Raw genomic sequence first — 18,996 nt, 5'->3', positions numbered from 1 at the left:
TAGAGACAAATATGAAGATCGTGTGTAAAGTTCCAGGTGCTCCTCTAAGTCATGCATTGCCTTTGCTGCCTGAAAGGCCTGTTTAAATGCTTCTGTCAGTCAATAAAGTGAACGGTGATGCTGCAAATTAAAATTTCCAGCCTTTGATTTGTTCTGTTGAAAGTATTTCATCCCTTCAGCCTGTAAGAAGTGAACTTTAAAAACTGCTTTTTGTGAATCCCATTTGTCTGCTCCCCTGTTCATTTCATTTCCTCTTATTTCTGATGACCCATTTATATAAAATAAACAGTAGCGTTTTTCCTTATCAGCCACCCCCATACCCACCTACCCAATTATTTTAAGAGTGTTGTCACAATTCACATCCATGGATTCAGATGCTGGGCTGTGACCTAATTTAATGAATCAGGAAGGAGGAGGAATTAGGTTATGAAGAGGAGCTTTTATTTAGACACATTGTAGTAATCAGCATTGATAAGCAGGTATATTCAAAAACACTGTGAAAATTTAATGAGCATCTAGTAAGACGTACTTTTTTAAAAAATTTATTCTGATTGAGCAAAACAAGCAAAAGAAACAGCACTGTCTGTCTCATATCTAAAGATTTCACTCAAGCTTTCTGGTAGAATCAATTTTTAGTTCAACGTGACATAATCTCGATAAGTGTTTTAACAAAACCTAATATTAGGAGAAATGTACTTCTGTGCTTTACATTTTTATACTCATGAAGCATTTCTGAGGGTGCTAACAGCATGTATGAGCCAGGGAAGTGGCAAATGCAACGTGTACATCTCTCACCTGCCAGGGTGGAGGCAGGTGAAAAAATGTGGAGGAAAAGCTTAATTTGCTTATTGTCCAGTGGTGTGTACGGATAGCAGAGGCTACAGCAGGTTTGAAAAGGCCAAAGCATATGAAAAAGTTGTGCTGTAAAATGTGATACGCTTGGGAGGAGGAAGAGCATAGCAGGCAGCTAAACCTGGTGCTTGAGCAAGGACTGGAAAAGGAGTTCAGGAGAGTGACTTGTGTTGGCTGGGGTGACCAAAGCACTAGAGAGGTGGGCAAGAAGTGAGGCATTGAGACTTCGTTTATTCAGTGCTCATCCTCAGCTATTGATAACTTGAGCACTGACATTTCTTTAAATTATTTTTATCCTGAGGGTGGCAGCTTTTATTGAAAGTGAGGGGGCTTCTTGAAGCTTTCACTTCAAATTTAAAAAAAATAAAAAAAAGTTTGGATGACAGTCTTAAAAGCCAGAATGGAAAATAACTTTCCCTTTTACATGTATGTGTATAACTACATAATTTCTGTGTAATACTTTGATCAAAAATAATCACACGCAGGTCCAGGTTTCTTCAGGAACAGCAGATTTCCTTGCTATCGCTAAAAGTGAAATGATAAAGACTTCTCATTGCCTATTTTTGTTTTTAGAGACCTTGCTGCCAGAAACTGTCTTGTAGGGGAAAACCACTTGGTGAAGGTGGCAGACTTTGGCCTGAGCAGGCTAATGACAGGCGACACATACACTGCCCACGCCGGAGCAAAATTCCCCATCAAGTGGACTGCACCAGAAAGCCTGGCCTACAACAAGTTCTCCATTAAATCCGACGTCTGGGGTAAGAATTCGCATGTACAAATTAATGCAGATTATAGCCTTCTTTCCTGGGGCTGTGAAATAAGGACATTGTGAAACGTTTCATGAGGGAGCAGGTTCCCTCGTTTGAGCCATATTGTTCTGTGAGCTTGTCAGAGTGCAGGAGCTAATCTCTGCTAAGTCAGTCTTTGAGTGGCACACTGAGGATGCTGACCTGACTTTATATTGGCAAGTATGAAAAGAAAGGATACTGTAATGTTTGTAGAAATGTATGAAATGGGGCTGGAGGGCACCGATACTGCTGCCTTGATAGAGTTCTGGAACAGGACTATGAAGCAATATATTGTTATATAGCCGGGACCTTTCTAACTACTTCAAGGAGAAAAGTGAGAATCTGGTTAATTTTATGTTAAAAAAGAATAATATGTGCGTATCTGTCTAGTGATAGCTCCAAGCTTGGCTTTCTGCATTTTAAAAGAATAATCTTTGGAATGAGATGAGGAGAAATAGAGGGAAAATTTGATGACAAAGGGTTGAAGAGCCCTGAGGTGCTGGTGATAAGAGTAGGCTTAGCTAAATGGAGCTACATTCTATCAAATCGGACTGCAGAAAATCTCATTGTACTTTCTATCAGCCTTTCTTTTTTTTTATATCTCTGCCATAGCTGTTGGTCAAATTCTCAAAAGTGCCCAGTGACATGAGATAGAAGTTTGTGGGATGTGGTCCCAAAGGCATTTAGAAAATGTTATCCTGAGCATCTTCTATATATAAAGCAATAGATAGTAGCGAAGCAGTGATGAAGTTTTCTGGAGTTTTGAGGAAATCGTGCCAGGAAAGGTTTTATTTTGAAGAAACTTTTAGGTAGATGGCTGATGCAAAATGTTTTATAGACGAGGGGGAGGAATACCCAAAACAGCCCCCCAAGGAGTTGATCAAGGTTCTTCTTCTGCTTGGGACTTGCACATGGTGCTGTTGGCTGCTATTGGATATCTGCCACAGTCTTGATGATGCTGCTGTGTCCCTGTGGTGGCTGCAGGCTCCCTGTTGCATTTAAATAGTAGGGTACTTGGGGAGGAAAGATCCAAAAGGGGTATTGGGTATCTTTAATTAGGGTTAGTGTAATCTTGCATAGTGAGAGTTGGGGCAGTGGGCTTTGGGATCTGATCAGAGCAAGCCGGACGTCCCTGGAGGCCATGGCTGCTGCTGGGCATGCCAGAGTTTAGATGCTTTCACCTCACTGCCTCAAGACAGCAATCAAAGAAAATTGTGCACAGAAATGTCTAATGTAAATTGCCCTTGGTGGCGTTACCATGTAATGCGATGTGATTTCCTTACTTATGCAGAACTGTAATCGCTTTCTCTTCAGGTTAACAACAGAATAGGGTGACTGAACTAATTACATGCAGGTTGTTGTACTGGTGTTGAGTCTATTCTGCATGCCCGACTCCTGGGTTAGCTGCCTGACCCTGGTGCTGACCTGCATCCCCACCAACTTCTGGGACTTGAATGACTCCTGTGTTTCAAGACCCTTTTTCTGCTCCTCCTTTTCCTGTTCAGCTTTCCCTGTGACCAAAATGTCTTGCCCTCACCCTGCCTTGTTGATAGCAACTGCTGAAACTTCCCTCTCACAGCTGCCTCCCAGGTTTCCCCTCTAGACCACAAGGGTACCCCAAAAACACTGAGCTATTAAAATGTGTGAGTCCTCTAGGGAGAGGCTGCAGATGAGAGGAGCTGTCAAATTGAGGGAGAGACTGCAGTGCAGCAGTGAAATGGTTTCAGCTAATCCACTGTGAAGTCTCTTAATTGTGCCTTTAATAGGACTTGAAGGATCTCAAGGCGTTCAGGTTTGAGACAACTGATACATTGAAAATTAGTCTAATTCTACCCTGTCATATCACAGGAGACTTGTCTGTGTTGACGAAGAGGCTTGTTATGCTTCTTTAACATTTAAGCTGCGGCTGAGCATGGGATCTGAGCCACCCAGAGCTGGTTTAAGTGTGCAGCGCTGTTTAGTGACTACTCCCACTAAACATCCTCTCAAATTTGAGATGAAAACAAAGCCTATTGATTTTATCTTTTTTTTTTTTTTTTTTTTTAACTTTTCTCCACTGCAGCCTTTGGCGTTCTGCTGTGGGAAATTGCAACCTATGGTATGTCTCCTTACCCTGGGATTGACCTGTCTCAAGTCTATGAGCTGTTGGAGAAAGATTACCGTATGGAGCGTCCCGAAGGCTGTCCTGAGAAAGTTTATGAGCTCATGAGAGCATGTAAGTGTTCCGCAGCCCTGAAAATGCTGCTTTTTAGCTCTGCAGAGGTGTAGTAAAAGTGCCAGGATCTGGCCACGTACAGCAAGGTGTGAGAAATCCCCTGCCAGTTCCAGTGAAGGTGCAACGCTGTGTAGAAGTGTTTTTAAAACTGCTTTCCCCGGAGGATGAATACCTGCCGTTCCTCTCTACTGGGAGCACATGGGCCTGTGGGAGAGATTTGTTGTTCATCTCAACGTTTTCTTGGTCTCCTTTTTCCTGACAACTTAAAGAAAAGCTTGTGCTCTAAGCATGAAGCAAGAGCTTCATTATGCTTCTTACAGGACTGTTACTCTTCCACTGTGGCCTTTTGGTACGTGACTTAGTGCGATACGTTTTTTTTTCCAGCGGCGCTCAGCACCTACTGTTACATACTGACATGGAAACCTGATTTAAAGGGTGCTGGGTGTCTACAACCATCACGGAGCCAAAGTGGTTGCAGACACCCAGCACCCTATAAATCGGATTTCCTTGTCAGCATTTTATCTCGCTCATTTTATAAAAAGGGAACTGCAATAGCTAGCTCCTCCTGGTGCAGTGTACTGAATGTCTAATGCTGGTGGGAAGTTTTGAGTGGTGGTGTGGTTTTTTTTTCAGGCTGGCAGTGGAGCCCTTCTGATAGACCTTCCTTTGCTGAGATCCATCAGGCCTTTGAAACGATGTTTCAGGAATCCAGCATATCAGATGGTAGGTCTGGGTCCCCCTTGGACCAGCAATTCCAGGGATGAGAAATGGGCCAACTGAATCCTTAATTCTGCACATTGTTCATAGGCTGCTTTGCAGTGAAGCTCAGTCCCAGGTTATACTGCCTGGTGTAAATGGTGTTAGAAAGCAGAGGTGCGTTTATATGTGGGCTTTTTTCTGGACATACAGCTGATTTTAAAGGGCCAAATCAAGAGGCTTAAGGAGCCTCTACTTTGTGTTGTTTGCTTTTCTTTTGTGCTATTAACTCTGAACAGTGGAATATTTTTTTGTCTTCTGTTGATTGTAGTGATTGTTTTTCTTCTGTGCATTGCAGAGGTGGAGAAGGAATTGGGAAAGAAGGGCATGAGGAGTGTAGTGAGCAATTTCCTCCAAGCCCCAGAGTTACCAACCAAAACACGAACATCGAGGAGAGCTGCTGAAAGCAAAGATACCAACGAGGGTTTGGAGACTGCACATGCTCGAGGCCAGGGGGAATGTGGTAGGTATTAATTAAAGTAATTATTCCTTCAGGAAATAGAGAGGAAAACAAAATGCATGTCCAGCTCCAGGTCTTCACATAGGCAAAGCTGTGTCTAATAACAGGTGCCATCTTTCTGTACCAGTGTTATGTTTCTGGGTGAGTTTGCTTTCCTGGGTTCAGAACTCCTTTTATTATTTTTTACAAAGGTAGGTTGTTAATCTCAGGACCAGATACACACAGCAATTGGGAGTGTGAACCCTTAGCTGGCTGAGGGATTGGCGCTATACCTGCCATTGCTTACAGAAGCCCTAGGTCTTCTTTTAACTTAATGGCTGTTGCCTGCAGCTCCCTATAGACCAGAGCCTGAGCACGGAGCTCTGATCATATCCTCTTCCCATTCCCTGGTAGGAGCTATCAGTGGGATCTCCCTCTGCCTCTGAGTGCTGGGAAATCTACTGTGTTCAAGCCACTTTACACTACCACACTGCATAATTCAAAGCAGGACGATTGCTCGGGTTTAGCAAGCCCCATAAGGGAGGTTTCCTCACTGTTCTGTCCTACCAGATTTGTGTTTACAGCACTGAAGAGTATTCCTCCTGGCAGGTACCAAATATAATTTCAGCAAGGGACAAAGATGTATTTACAGAAGCTTCCATGAAATTAAACTCTCTTTCAATCAGTTTCTTCAAGAACTTACCTTCCATTCTGAGGTAATAAAAGCAGTGGTAAAACACTGAATGTATACAGTAGATTTGTATCCAGCTCATCTGAAAAATAATACAGTAAAACAAAATACAGTGGGTTTTTTTCCAGTTCCCGCTGAGGCTGCCTTCTCTGACCATTCATGTGACTGACCTTTTTTGTGTAATGTTAAATTCAACTAGTAGCACATGTTTCAGTAGCAGATGTATATCTAGAGAAAGAGGGTGAAAAAAGAGGAGATGTAAAATGTTGGGAGAAGGAAATATTACTGAGTTAGAAAGGAATGTTATTTACCACATATAGGAAATAAATTGCCTAGTATTACAAGCTTTGAAGTAAAAATAACTTCATTTAAATACTTAAGGGCTTTGAGAGATTCAAGTGCAGCAGGAGTAATACGATTTTAACATTACGCTGGGAATCATTTCATTCTTCATTGTGAAAGAAAATATTTCACACTAAAGTTTTACTGCAGTTTTCCCTTCAGTTGTCAGTGTTTCCATAGCAAGTCCAGTGGCTGGATCGTTGGTGCAAGCTGCTGGTTTTCTCTGAATCTCTGCAGCTCCACTGTCTAGACCCAGTAAAGCCATGGCCTCCCAAAGCGCTGTGAGAGCTCTTCTGGTTGTCCGAGTCCTCATACGTTGTTGAGTGGGAATGGTTTAACTGCACGTGGTCCTGTGGAGGTGTGCTGTCTCCTCAGAATACACAGCTAGCTGTCTTCCAATTCTCTCTCCTCAACCAAAATCCTACCCATAGCGTGACGAGCACCAGTATGTGACTGGGAAGCATTCTGCTTTTCCCCTATGACTCTGCTTCATCTCCTTTCTTGCCGCCTAGTCAAGCTGTGAATGTATGTGCTGCCGTGAAGGCATTCCTCCTCTGAGTTAGAATGCCATCTGAGTGCCTGGCCTGTGAAGGAGACCCCTTGTCAGTCAAATACAGAGCCCTTCAAGACTCTGTATAAATTTATTATAAACCACTATTCATTTTTAAATACCTCCTGTAAGTGGAGAAAGGGTCACCCCATCTTTTCCTTCTGGAGCAGTGCTGCTGAAGGAGGCCGTTACTACCACTTCCCTCCTGTATTGTACAAAGCTGGCTGTCCTCACAGTGGTACAACCTGAGCTGTTCAGCTGTCAAAGGGCATCTTGATTTCTGCTTGTGAAAAAGTTATTTCCATTTCCCACAAAGGATGACATCAGGAAAGGAGGTTAGGAGTATCAGAATCTAAATGACCAAGGAGACTGGGGATGGAAGTGGGTTACAGAGATGTTTTATTAATTCAGAGGGTCAGCTATTCAAAAGACAGCAACAGCATAAGGACTAAAGCAAAGGCCTCTTAGTATTTGTCTTCTTCACACTGTTAAGTTTAGACAGGTCTCCTGATGTGGGGGGTGGGAATCTGAACATAAACATTTTGTGTTTGTATGTTGCTGTTTAAATCGGAAGCCTACAGGGAAAGTAGTTTGCCAGCTGAGTCCTGTAGAGTTAGAAATTAATGTATGCAGGGTTAGGGACCACGTTCAGGCCAGGCTTGAGTGTGGCTGTACTCGCTTTACTTCTGGTCTGAAGTTGTCCCTCTTTACAGAACCTGCACCTTTTGGAGGTGCTGCAGCGGTTTGATCCTGGAACAAAACCGGTCATTCTGGCTGTTGAAGCAATGCTCTGCAGACTCTTCTCTTTCCCTTGCAGACCCTCTGGATCATGAGCCTGCTATTTCTCCCTTGCTCCCACGGAAGGAGAGGGCGGCCCTGGAGAGCAGTTTGAATGAAGATGAGAGACTGCTTCCAAAAGACAAAAAGCACAACCTCTTCAGCGCCCTTATCAAGAAGAAGAAGAAGACTGCCCCTACCCCTCCGAAACGGAGCAGTTCCTTCAGAGAGATGGACGGCCACGCAGACCGCAGGGCGGGGGGGGAGGAGGAGTGCAGGGATGCTGGCAACGGAGCTTTCATTGCACCCCCCGCAGACGCAGCTGAGCCCTCCAAGTTTCAGAGTCCAAGCAATGGGGCTGGCGTCACCAATGGGGTTGTCGCTGGGAACTCTGGATTTTTATCTCCCCATTTACGGAAGAAGTCCAGCACGATGAGCAGCGGTCGAGGGGTGGCTGGTGAAGAGGAGAGTAGTTCCAACTCCAGCAAGCGTTTCTTAAGGTCCTGCTCAGCCTCCTGTGTGCCCCATGGAGCAAAGGACACAGAGTGGAAATCTGTGACTCTGCCTCGAGATTTGCAGTCCACGGGACGCCAGTTTGATTCCTCCACTTTTGGGGGACACAAAAGCGAAAAGCCAGCACTGCCTCGGAAGCGGGCAAACGAGGCCAAGACTGACATGGCTGTCAGGGGAACAGTGACCCCTCCTCCACGGCTGCTTAAGAAAAATGAAGAGACCACTGATGATGTGTTCAAAGATGCAGAGTCGAGTCCTGGCTCCAGCCCTCCCACTCTGACGCCAAAACTTGGCCGGAGGCAACCTGCTGCCCCTCCTTCCTCCAGCGTGCTCCACAAGGACGATGGAGTCAAATCCAGTGCCTTAGGTACCACTGTGACGATGGACCAAGGTTCTGCTGCCAAACCCAACCCTGCTGGGTTCGTGGGTGCCAGCAAGGCTTCCTCTGAGGAGCCGCGGCTGAGGAGGCTCAAGCAGACCTCAGAGTCGGCAGGGAAGGACAAAGGGAAGTTGTCGAAGCTGAAACCGGCCCCTCCGCTTCCGCTGTCTTCGTCCTCCATTGGCAAGCCTGGGAAGGTTTCTCACAGTCCCAGCCATGAAGCAGCAGCAGATGTGGTGCCTGGACTGAAATCCAAACAGTTGACTCAGGTTGGAGAGGCTGCGAGCAGTGATGCCGCCAAGCCAAACCAGTCAGGGGAAGGTGTGAAAAAGCTGGGGATCCCCTCTGTACCAAAGCCACAGTCCTCTACAAAGCTGCTGATGAGCACAGCAACCCCAGCTGCCTCTTCCTCATCCGTACCCTCTGCCCCAGGTGGGGACCAGCCATCATCTACAGCCTTCATCCCGCTGATATCCACCCGGGTCTCGCTGCGAAAGACCCGGCAGCCCCCGGAGAGGATTGCCAGTGGCACCATCACTAAAGGCGTGGTGCTGGAAAGCACCGAGGCTCTACGGCTCGCCATCAGCAAGAACTCTGAACAAATGGCAAGCCACAGCGCTGTCTTGGAGGCTGGCAAGAATCTCTACACCTTCTGCGTGAGATACGTGGACTCCATTCAGCAGATGAGGAACAAATTTGCCTTTCGGGAGGCCATCAATAAGCTGGAGAATAACCTACGGGAGCTTCAGATCTGCCCAGCAACAGCTGGCAGTGGTCCTGCAGCCACCCAGGACTTTAGCAAACTTCTCAGTTCAGTGAAAGAAATCAGCGACATTGTTCAGAGGTAGCAGAAACCAGGTTAAAAATAAATAAATCAGTTACAATGGGCCAAAGCCAGCTGTGGAGAGAGTAACATGTATGGACTGACAAAGGACCGGGGCGTTCAGGTGAGGGCTGTGCAAGAGACACAGACTGTAAATGGATGCCCCAGCTCCAAAGGGCAGGGCTGTGTTCGAGAGGCACCTTCCACCCTCTCAACTCAGATTCCCTGTGTTTCATATACTTGTAATCGTCTTATCTGTGGAGTTCTTGCCTTGTGGACTACAAGTCTAAATGCTGATGTCACACCATGCCTTTTTATTAATATTTGATTGTTCTGGACAGACTGTTAAGACTGAAGCCAGACTGATGGACACTGAGCTGCCATCCTCCTCAGGAGGACTTTCTACTGCATTTTCATCCCCTCCCTCTGATCCACTGTACACAAGGATGAGTGTTTGAATAGCAATATAGCCACTGCATTTCTTGGGAGCGTTGCAGCACACATCTCTGGCCCGAGTCTGACGTTTGCCTGACATTAATGCAACAGATTTGGCACTTGGGAGGGAGGAGGGGAAAACTGTTAATGTAAGGGGTTTTTCAGTGACAGAATGCTACATGTGACGTTTGCCCAAATTCTTCCTCTGATTCTACCTGCTGCCCTTTGTTTCTGCGTTTTTAGTAATTTCTTAATGTTGTCGAGCCCAAATTAATTGCTCGGGTTCAAAATGTTGCAGGCAGCGCCCGCTGATGCAGCGGCACAGGAGCCTGTTTACAGATCTCCCTTGCCTAGCGAAAAAGGACCGGAGAAGGTCTGGGGAAGGACGTGCTGTCGCACTCTGGTGATCAATCGGGCTGGCGTTTGGGGTGGAGGGTTGGGGAGGTCGGGGAGCAGTAGGCTGGTGCTGAGCAAGGCATCACTCCCTGAAAGACAGGAGGGTTGCAGCCGGGGGGGGGTGGCTTAGGGTGAGTTCAGAGGCACCACCGGGCCTCCGGCAGTCGTTTCAGCTGAGCTTGCACATCGCGGGTGGGCGAGAACTGCTGTTTCTTTAGTTGGATTTCCAGCTTTTTGTTCCGTGAGCGGAGATGGGACCTGGCTTCTGCCCTCCCATAGAGACCTGTGCTTTGAGGGGCTGTGGAGCCTCCCTTTTGGTGCCAGTGCTAACTCCCCGTGAAGAGCTCAGAAGCCAGTGCTTTGGGGTTAAAACCGTCACTACCTTCATGCCGGTGTGGTTCCATCCAGCATCGAACAAGGATCTGTGAAGACTGCAGACACTTCTCTTGGGTGCATCTCCCGAGGAAACTGCCACAAAACGCTGACAGCAGGACTCCTGGGCTTCCTTTCCAAGGTCCTGTGACCTTCCAACTAATGCAACACGACTGGGAACTAACTGTGACTTGTGACAATAGTGAAAGAACAAGGTTTAGGGCTATTAACAGTGCAATTTAACTCCTCTTAACAGTTCCAAACAAGAGAAAAAAGCATTTTCCTTGTCCTGTTCCCCTGTAACTCTTGTGACCCCTCTTGTGTATCTTAAATACTAATTGCCTTTAATTGTATTTTATTCTGTTCTCTTTGGAACTGTTTTGTATATGATTTCTAGTAGTTCACTCGTGTGTGTTCACACCACTTCTCGCCCTCACAAACAGCCGTGACTTAACACATAACAAATGTTAAGGAAATACACATTTCTGCCACAGGCTGCCTTTTAAAAATGTAAGGAAAAAAAAAACAAACAAACAAACAACCCTTGGACTGTCTCTTTCCTGGAGGTACTGTTTTTACTTTGATAACATATTGTGCCACTATATTATACATTTGTATCTCGTTATTACACACTTTTGTAGACTTGTCTTTTTTACAGTGTGTAAATAGCTCTGTCCTTCATCTCTGTGATACTTAAGGGGGTTGTTTCCCCTTTAATTTGGTCCAGTACAGATTGTTTCTGTACAAGACTTTCAATTCTTTCTCCTCTCTCTATTTTTCTTTTTTTTTGATTTATTTTTTATTCCAGTCTCTCTTGCGTAGTATATTTAAAAATAAATCAATGTTGAGGAAAACCTGTGTTTGTCTGTTGGCAGGGCTTTTCAAACCCAGTTACCTGTCCTTAGACTCGGGTGTCTGAAAAGAGGGGTTCCCTGTTTGGGCGGTTCAGAGGGGCCCTTAGGCACCGTGGGCTGGTCAGAGCCAGCCAGAAGCACCTTTCCACGACCTTTCGATCTGGCTTGGAAAAGTCAGGAGAGAAAAAAGATGCACAGAATAAAGAATGTGTCATCACGTCTTTTGCAGCAAAGACTTTGCTGTTGTCCTCAATGAGATTTAAATCAGAGATTTGACTTTAAACTTTTCTTCCTGCTAATTGCTTGTATTGTGTAATTTAGCTGCTGCTGTTTTCTCCTCTTCCTCTGCTATGAAAGGACCTGTGAGTTTCTCCTCACATTGTTCTGGCTGCCCTCTCCTTCGTTTCTGGTTGTCCATCCTTATTTGCTGTTTTCAGACCACATTCAGCCTTTCCATCAAATCTCAAGGGAGGGATGTATCCAGGTACTAAGCAGCCTCTAAAATTAGATGCTGCTGGTTAATGAAGATGCTAAACACTGAGAAAGGAGGAGAAGGAAAGCAGGGCAGATGACAGTGAGTGCTGTGACCGAGGTCCTGCAGTTGCTCAGTGACGTTTTAGGGCTGTAACCCAGCTCGCCCGACTTCTAATCCCTTCATGAAATCCCTGGTGAAATCCGTCAGTCCTGGCAGGGGGAACTGCTCGCTCGTGGGCCATGGGAACCAGGCTTGTTGGAAACCTTGTCGTGGTGTGACAGCGATTGCATTGGGCAGCTTCCTAAACGAGCCTGAAGAAGACGAGAAGCAGGAGGGTGCTGTTGGCAAGGATAAATGCAATTAATGGCCCGCACTTGGCAAGGCTCAGGCTACTTTTCAGCAAAGGGGTGGTGTCTGGTGAATGTACATGCAGAGCTACAAGGGGCTCCTGGTTGTTTTGTGATGACGACTCTGGCAAAGATCGATGTCCAGGCTGCTCTCTGTATACATCTCTGGCAGAAAGACTTGAATACGGTGAATAGTTGTGGGCTGAGGGAAGATGGAGAAGCTTAACCTGGCCTTAAATACAATCACTCCTGGTGATCTCCATCTCCGCTTGCTTGGGGACCATCCGTGGTGGTTTGGGAAGGCAGAGACTGGTTGACCTGGCTGGGGAAAGCCCTGGGGTCTGCAATGTTGGGAGTGAAAGCGAGGGGATTTAAAGGCTAAATTTAGCTGAGTACAGTAGGAGTTGATTTAACAGATCAATGCATTTAACAGTTTGATTGCTCCAATTTTCAAGGCTATTGAGCTTGAAAGTAAGAGAGCTCTGGGGGAAAAATAGCTGTGTTTGTGTTTTTGTTTTGGTTTTCATGTCTTTGAAATTACAATGCTCACTCTTTTAAGTTTTCCTTTAATGTCATCCTGCCTTTTGTTGAGAAGTTGCTTGTCATAAGATGTGGCCAGTATTTTATGCTTTTTCTGGGGGAAAAAAAAAAGTTACTAAAGATAGGCTGGTTTGGCAGCCTGACCAGCAGCACTCTCAGGTGTGCGGGAGCGCTGCCTGCCCCCAGGGATGATCGGGGGCCAACTGACAGCCTCTTCCTTGTTTGACATCAATCCTTTCACAATTGAAAAGACTGAAAAAATACATGTAAGCTCTGTGTCACCTCTAGAGTGTTCGTGGCATTGTGCGTGCAGGCTGGCAGCAGAGTGGGACGGGCTCCAGCTCCGAGGTGAGCCCTGGCCTGGGCCGGCTGCTGGGAATGATGCTCCTGGATCAACCTGCTCCTCGGTCAGTCCTGATGCCTTGGCAGTGGCCTTGCTTAGCCACGGGGTTCGGGGCAGCCCTGCAAGCCGTTTGGCAGTTTAGGCTGGGCTTAAAACTGTCCTCCCTGAGAGTGGAGCGCTGCTGGGTGTTTTTTCAGTGGTAGATCCAGCTCAGCAGAAAGCTTACTGGCAAACCAGGCTGCACCAAACTGTTTCCCCAGCAATCGCCCCCCTGTTGCAGGTTATGTGTTTGTCCTAACATCCAGCCTGCTGATGAGGGTCCTACCTGTGCTCCCGAGGCCGCAGTGCCAAATGACCCAGTTACGATGCACTAGCCTCTTCACGAGTCCCTTGGATGGGATTAAAATCAGGCTCTTTCTCTACAGAGGATCCACTCGGGTTTCTGAGATTTGCTGTGCCCGTTGCGTGTGTTTGTAGTGCTGCAGGTCTGCTCGGGGTGGAGGAAAGATGAGTTGCAGCTTACGTGAATGAAGCAGATTTGCAGAGATGGGGCTGGGGCCAGGACGAGGGTTGTACCCGGGTCGGGGAGGGGTAACGGGGCGTTTTACAGAAGGGTCCCGGCCGTGGTGATGTGTCTGCCTCAGCCCGTGCTGGCTGGGTCCAGTGGCCACGTGTAGAGGAGCCCAGTGCCTGTTCGGGGCCGTCCCGTTGCGGGCGGGCGGTGGGGCCGGTGCTCCCGCCGTGTCTGCGCGCCGCTCTGCCGCCTGAACCCGGCTCCTGACAGGTCCCGTCTGCAGGTGGGCTGTGAGCTCGCCGGCTCTCAAAGGCGTTGGGGGTCTGGGCGTCCCCCTGGGAGCTGCCCCACAAAGGGACCCGGGAGGGGAAGAATTGGGAGGGGGCATAGGTTCCCGTGGGAGCTGGACGGGAGACACCACGTCCAGCACGCAGGGATGGGCTTTCCAGCCTCCTGGGGGTCGCTCCTGGTGTGTTCCCCCTCCTTCCTCCCAGACAACACCCCCCCTCCCCGCCCCAAACATCAGGCAGTTATTTTCCATTTACTTCTACCTCCTCCTCCCCCCAGCCTCAATCACCAAGCAGCAAAACCGAAGAACCTGGGGCGCTGCCTTTTCCCAGCCCGCATCAGCCATCCTAACGCATGCCAAGGGGTGCTCTGGGGGTGCCGCGGCCCCTCGCCTGCCCCACGGGAGGATGGCTTTGCCCCCACGGCACAGAGCTGCCCATCAAGGAGCCGCCCGGGCTGAGCCCAGCTCTGCTCACCCGCCAGGTAAGCACTGTGGGAAGCGCTGGCTTTTACTTTTAAATCAGTTATACAGAGGGTTATTGGGCTTCAATCAAAGCCTCATTATACGTGGGGTTTTATCATGCTGCTCTGACCCTTTTCCTCTCCTGGACTTGAGAGCAGGAGCCCAGGCCTCCCCCAGCCCCAGCATTGCTGAGCAGGTTTCCTTTCCCTTCCCGCAGCAGACGGGGCCACTTTTACCTGCAACGATCCATCATGGCAAAGCCAGGGATTTACCGGCCCTCGCTAACCCAGCGTTGCTCCAAAATTCCTTCCCCTTCCTCCCTCCCCCCGACTCCAGCGCAGGGTAAAATTGATCAGTGCATATTTATTGATGGTTTGAACACTCAAAAGAAAGGAAGGAAAAATTAAAAAAAAAAAAAACAAACCACAAACCAGAAGAGACGTTGCCATAGAAACATCAATAAAGCTCCCATCTCCACTGCGTGACGCGAGCTCTGTGCCCGCATCCCCCGAACCGGCGGCCTTTGGTGGGGTGGGAGTCGAGAGGGATCGGAGGTGGGTTTGGGGGTGCCCAGGGTGGGGGGGGGGGGCTGCTCGGGCTCAGCCGCCGGCTTCGCTGGTCGCTGCCGTGGTCCGGGATGGCTGCTGCAGCAGAGATGCAGGGGAAGGAAAATGCCCTTCCTCTCCTTCCTCTCCTTCGCCCTCTCAGCCGTCCTCGTGCGAGGGCCAAATCCGGGCATCACCCGGATCCCTGCAGCGCTGGAGTCCCTCCAGTTCTGCGCCCGTGGGGTTGTGACCCACACGTGGCTCCCCGGAGGAGCCTGCTCCTGGGCCTCCATCACTCCTCCCCAGACCTGCTGCCCCACAGCTGGTGTTTTCTTGCAGATTCCAGCTCGCCACCTTCAGTTCCCCACCGCTCCCGATGCAAGAACAACTCCTACCGGCCCCAGCAGCACTGTATTAAGTGGTCTGTCTGTTTGATGGATATTACAATGCACCTCTTGGAGCCTGACGATTTTTTTTTTTTTTTTTTTCCCCTCCCTTTAACCAAGTCCTGCCACGGTCTTTGATTTTGAGAGTGCAATTTAGCACTTGCAAATCATTGCCCTGCTTCATTTTTGTGCCTGCAATGAAATATTAGCAGTCGTTAGGTGTCTAACTTGCAGTTAGTGCCTGCAAGCCAGGTAGTTAGACCTCTGATTACTAATATCTCTGCCTGCAGTGGCAGGCACAAAAGCAAACGTCATTGTTGGCATTGGCAGAGCTAAATCTGCCCAGAGGAGGAGAAGGCAGGCGCTGAAGAGTAGGGCTTGTCCTTCCCAGCCGTGGCTGTCCTGGGTTTCAGGGTGAGCGATTCCCCGAGCTGCACCATTGGCAGCGCAGGGGACGAGAGCGGGAAGACACCGAGCACCCGTTGGTGGTCCCAGGTGGGTGCAGGGGTCCTCGTTTCAGCCCCTCTGCACCCAAGTTTCTGCAGCGGCTACAGCTGGGAATAGGTGTCGATGAGGCCAGGAGGATGTCAGGAAGGGCCAGGCTTTCTGGCAAGCACTGGGGTGATGTGACAAGGACACTGAAGGTCAGTCATTGCCATCTCACCCTTGCAAAGACTCTGGTGGCACCTGAGGACGGGTCTCGGGGTCGGGGCGTCAGCAGGGCGGTGGGACTGCAGCAGGACTGGCGATGCCAGGGCAGGTTTCCATACTTACACCAGGGATTTCTAAGGACAAGGTTTTCTTGAACGCCGCTGCTCTGTCCTGGTTTGCACACACTCTTGTAAGGGGCATCTTGACACTAAGCAGAATTTGCTGCCGGAGGGACTTTTCTTTAATAGGCAGGAGAGCAGCGACTCTGTGGAGAGCTCTGAGGGACCTTCTCCACGCCGGCCCTGCCCTGGCTGGCAGCTACGAGCAGTCCCCGGGGGACTGTCACCACCAGGACCAGCCCGCTGTAACCCTCCAGCCCAGCTCCCTCCAGCCTCGCCGCCTCTGCCGTGTCCCAGCGTGGCAGCCCCGCTCTCTGCCTGCGCTGCGGCGCTGGGACCCGGCGCTGAGCCCTTTCCCTGTGCCCCAGCAAAGGCCGTGTGTGACTGGGGAAGGGACACGGTGGCTTCTTTTTTAAGGCACCCTCCTCTTCTTCCATTGCATCAGCTGGGAACGGGGACATGAGGTCCGGAGCAGGGCTGGAAGTGGAGCAAAAGCGGCATCCCCCCCCCTCCCCAAGGATATCCCAGCAGCAAACCCCCCCAATACCCTTTTGTCAGAGCAAACCTAGGTGAGATGGAAGGGAAGGATGGGATGGGGCGACCCGCAGGAGCTGGGGGATTGAGTCCAGGCCTTCATCTCCCAAAGCGGAAGGTGAAGCCCCCTTTTTTCCTGTTGTAGCCGTTGAGCTCCTCGGCCAGGTTCCCCAGCGTGCCGCTGCGCTTCTCCCCTCCCGCCGGCAGCAGCCCGGAGCCCCCCTGCCTGCCCAGCCGCTGCCCGGCCCCCTCCTTGCCGTAGCCCCGCAGCTCCCGGGCGATGCCCAGCAGCGTGCTCAGCTCCTCGCTTCGCCTCCGCTTCGCTCCTGCCCTCCAGCCGGCACCCCAGCCCTCGGCCGCCGCTTGCCAGCTGGGCTCGAGCGAGGTCCCTTTCCCGGGGTCTGCTGGCTCCTGCCGCTCGCTGGGGGGGAAGCAGGCCCCCAGGCTCAGGAGGAAGAGGCAGGACAGCGAGTAGGGTGCTCTCATCTGGGGGAAGCACAGGAACGGAAAGAGATGTCGGTAAGCCACAGAGCATCCTCGGGCAGCGGCTACAGCGGCAGCAAGGGCCGCCCTCGGCTGTAGCACGTGTTCCTCAGCACCCCCAAACCAGCCCCGCACCCTCGGTGCCAGCTCCTGGCTGCAGTGGGGGGACCGGGGGGTGGTGGTGGTGGGTGTCCGAGCTCGCCCTGCCGCTTTCAGCCCGGCTCCCCTTCCTCTTCAGCAACTCCATGCTCACAAATTACAGCCTTGCAGCTCCTCCCCTGGTTCGCAGCCAAGAGCTGGGCTCTGTTTCGTGGGGCTGGCTGATGGGCTCCGGAGCAGCCTGCTCCTCTTAGAGGCACTGCAGGGAGGACTTAAGTGCATTCACCTGAGCCGGCCTTATCTTCCCAATGCGCAGGTCCTACCTGCAGTGCCTGGTTAATGCGAGTGCGGAGGAAGGTGCTCGACATCCCTCTGCTTTATGGGGCTCGGAGGTGCCCCGGCGGCAGCAGGGTCTGCTGAGCAGAGCGGGAGGGAGCGCGGTCCTGGGCTGCGGGCAGCAACGCCGCAGGCACCCGGGGTGACCTTGAGCACAGGCAGGGCTGCTCTGCCTCCCCTTCCTCCTCCTGCAAAGGCTCAGAAAGAAAAAATGGATTTTTGAAATTATTATTTTTTCTTTTGGCTGCAGATGTTGTCTTAAAAGTCACTGCAGGGGACGGGGGCCTGTCTTGCAGGGTGGGGTGCTCCTTGCTTCTGTGCCAGACCCAGCTGAGCCCCAGCCCTTGTCCACCCTCCCCAGCACACCCCTGCCTGGGGGCTTCACTTTGGGGTGCTCCCTGCTTCATTCACTCCTCGCCGCTGCTCTGCGCTCTCCCCTTTTTGCACCCAGTTGCCCATCGTGGAGCCAAATCTCTGGGTGCAGCCAGAGCAGGGGGGGGGAGCACCTTCCCCGCACCAGCACTGGGTGCTGCTGAGTCCCATTCCGGGGGCTTTGGGGTGCTGGTGGGTGCCTCCAGCTGCCTCCCACCAGCCTCCTCTCTGGCTGTGCTGCCTGCGGAGACACGGTGCAAAGCAGACGCGCGGGGGAAGACAGACAGACAGACAGACGGACGGATGGGCAGACGGCTGCCAGTGACTCACCTCTCCACCTCGGGCGATGCCCCAGCGCTGCGTGCCCTGGCCCTGCTCCGTGTCTCCCCGTGCCCGGACTGTGCCGGCCAACCCGCCTTACCTGCCATTAAATACCCGCTGGCGCTAATTGCCGTGTCACCCCTCGAGCGCGGGGCCGGCTCGCGGGGCTGTGGCTGCACAGAGCAGAGGCTGGGAGGGGGCTGGGGGGGGGGCTGGCCGAGCCACCACAATGGGAGCGCGGCACCGCCACTAATTAACGCGTCTCCTTCGTTTGCCGCCTCGTTGGGTGGAGAGGCTGGTTGCTGGAGCTGGCCTTGAATTGCCGGCGGTTGGCGGGGGTGCTGGGGGAAGGGGGGGGGGGTCTCATCTCAGGGCACGAATGTCCCCCACCCCCCGTTGGTGGGTGCGTATTTATGTGAGGCTATTGGGGGTCCCAGAGGTGCGTGCAGGTGTGGTGGGTGCACAGGTGGAGACCCCTGCACCCCCAAACCCACTCAGGGACAAACCTGAGTGCTTCCCCCGTCCTTGGCCGGTGCAGGCACCCACCGGAGCTAAAGCATGGTCCCCAACGACTGGCACTCAGCTGTCCCCTCCCGGGTCCTCGGGCAGAGAGGGGTGCAGGGTGGGCAGCACCCCCTTGCTCAGCGGGAAGGGGCCAGGGGCACCGCTCAGCGCTCTGTCTGTCCGCACCGGCACAGGGGAGCGGGTCCCCTCGGCACCGACCCCCCTGTCCCAGCCCCAGGACGGTGCCTGGGTTTGGGCTGGAGCCCCGGGGAGCCTCCGCTGCCCCGTCCCTGTCCCGCCGGGCCTCCCCCAGCCCTCCCCAGTAGCTTTGCAGAGTGGTCGGAGCGGGCTGAGCCTGTGACGGGCCGGTTCCCCGGGGACGCCGTGCCCCGAGCTGCGGCAATCCGGTGCCGCTCCCTTTGCCCTCACCACGGCAGGTTCCTCTGGCGACGTCCCCGCGCCGCGCCGTGGGCACGGCCACCCGCACGCCAGCC

At 51.2% G+C, this 18,996-nt stretch overlaps 2 protein-coding genes across 3 annotated transcripts in view; one reads left to right on the top strand and one right to left on the bottom strand.

Annotated features, from left to right (window-relative positions):
* Positions 1-11,182, top strand: part of ABL1 (ABL proto-oncogene 1, non-receptor tyrosine kinase) — an 83,541-nt gene extending 72,359 nt beyond the window's left edge. For both annotated transcript variants that reach the window (XM_033012004.2, XM_033012005.2), the window contains exons 7-11: positions 1,426-1,610; positions 3,703-3,855; positions 4,489-4,578; positions 4,910-5,074; positions 7,451-11,182. In XM_033012004.2, the coding sequence (XP_032867895.1) occupies positions 1,426-1,610; positions 3,703-3,855; positions 4,489-4,578; positions 4,910-5,074; positions 7,451-9,150 (2,293 nt within the window). In that variant the 3' untranslated portion in view covers positions 9,151-11,182. The remainder of the gene's footprint in view (positions 1-1,425; positions 1,611-3,702; positions 3,856-4,488; positions 4,579-4,909; positions 5,075-7,450) is intronic.
* Positions 11,183-16,397: 5,215 nt separating this feature from the next.
* On the bottom strand, positions 16,398-18,133 carry LOC116965986 (pyroglutamylated RFamide peptide). Its single transcript, XM_033012006.2, has 2 exons — positions 18,008-18,133; positions 16,398-16,873 (listed from the first exon to the last, which is right to left on the bottom strand). The coding sequence occupies exon 2, from the start codon at positions 16,871-16,873 to the stop codon at positions 16,487-16,489; it is 387 nt and encodes a 128-aa protein (XP_032867897.1). The 5' UTR covers positions 18,008-18,133; the 3' UTR covers positions 16,398-16,486.
* Between the last annotated feature and the right edge of the window lie 863 nt (positions 18,134-18,996).

This window comes from Tyto alba, unplaced genomic scaffold, assembly GCF_018691265.1.
Source record: "Tyto alba isolate M040663 unplaced genomic scaffold, T.alba_DEE_v4.0 Super-Scaffold_11, whole genome shotgun sequence".
In the NCBI taxonomy this organism is placed as follows: Eukaryota; Metazoa; Chordata; class Aves; order Strigiformes; family Tytonidae; genus Tyto; species Tyto alba.
The sequence above is the reverse complement of the archived record's forward strand: the minus strand, read 5'-3'. Positions and strand labels throughout refer to the sequence as shown.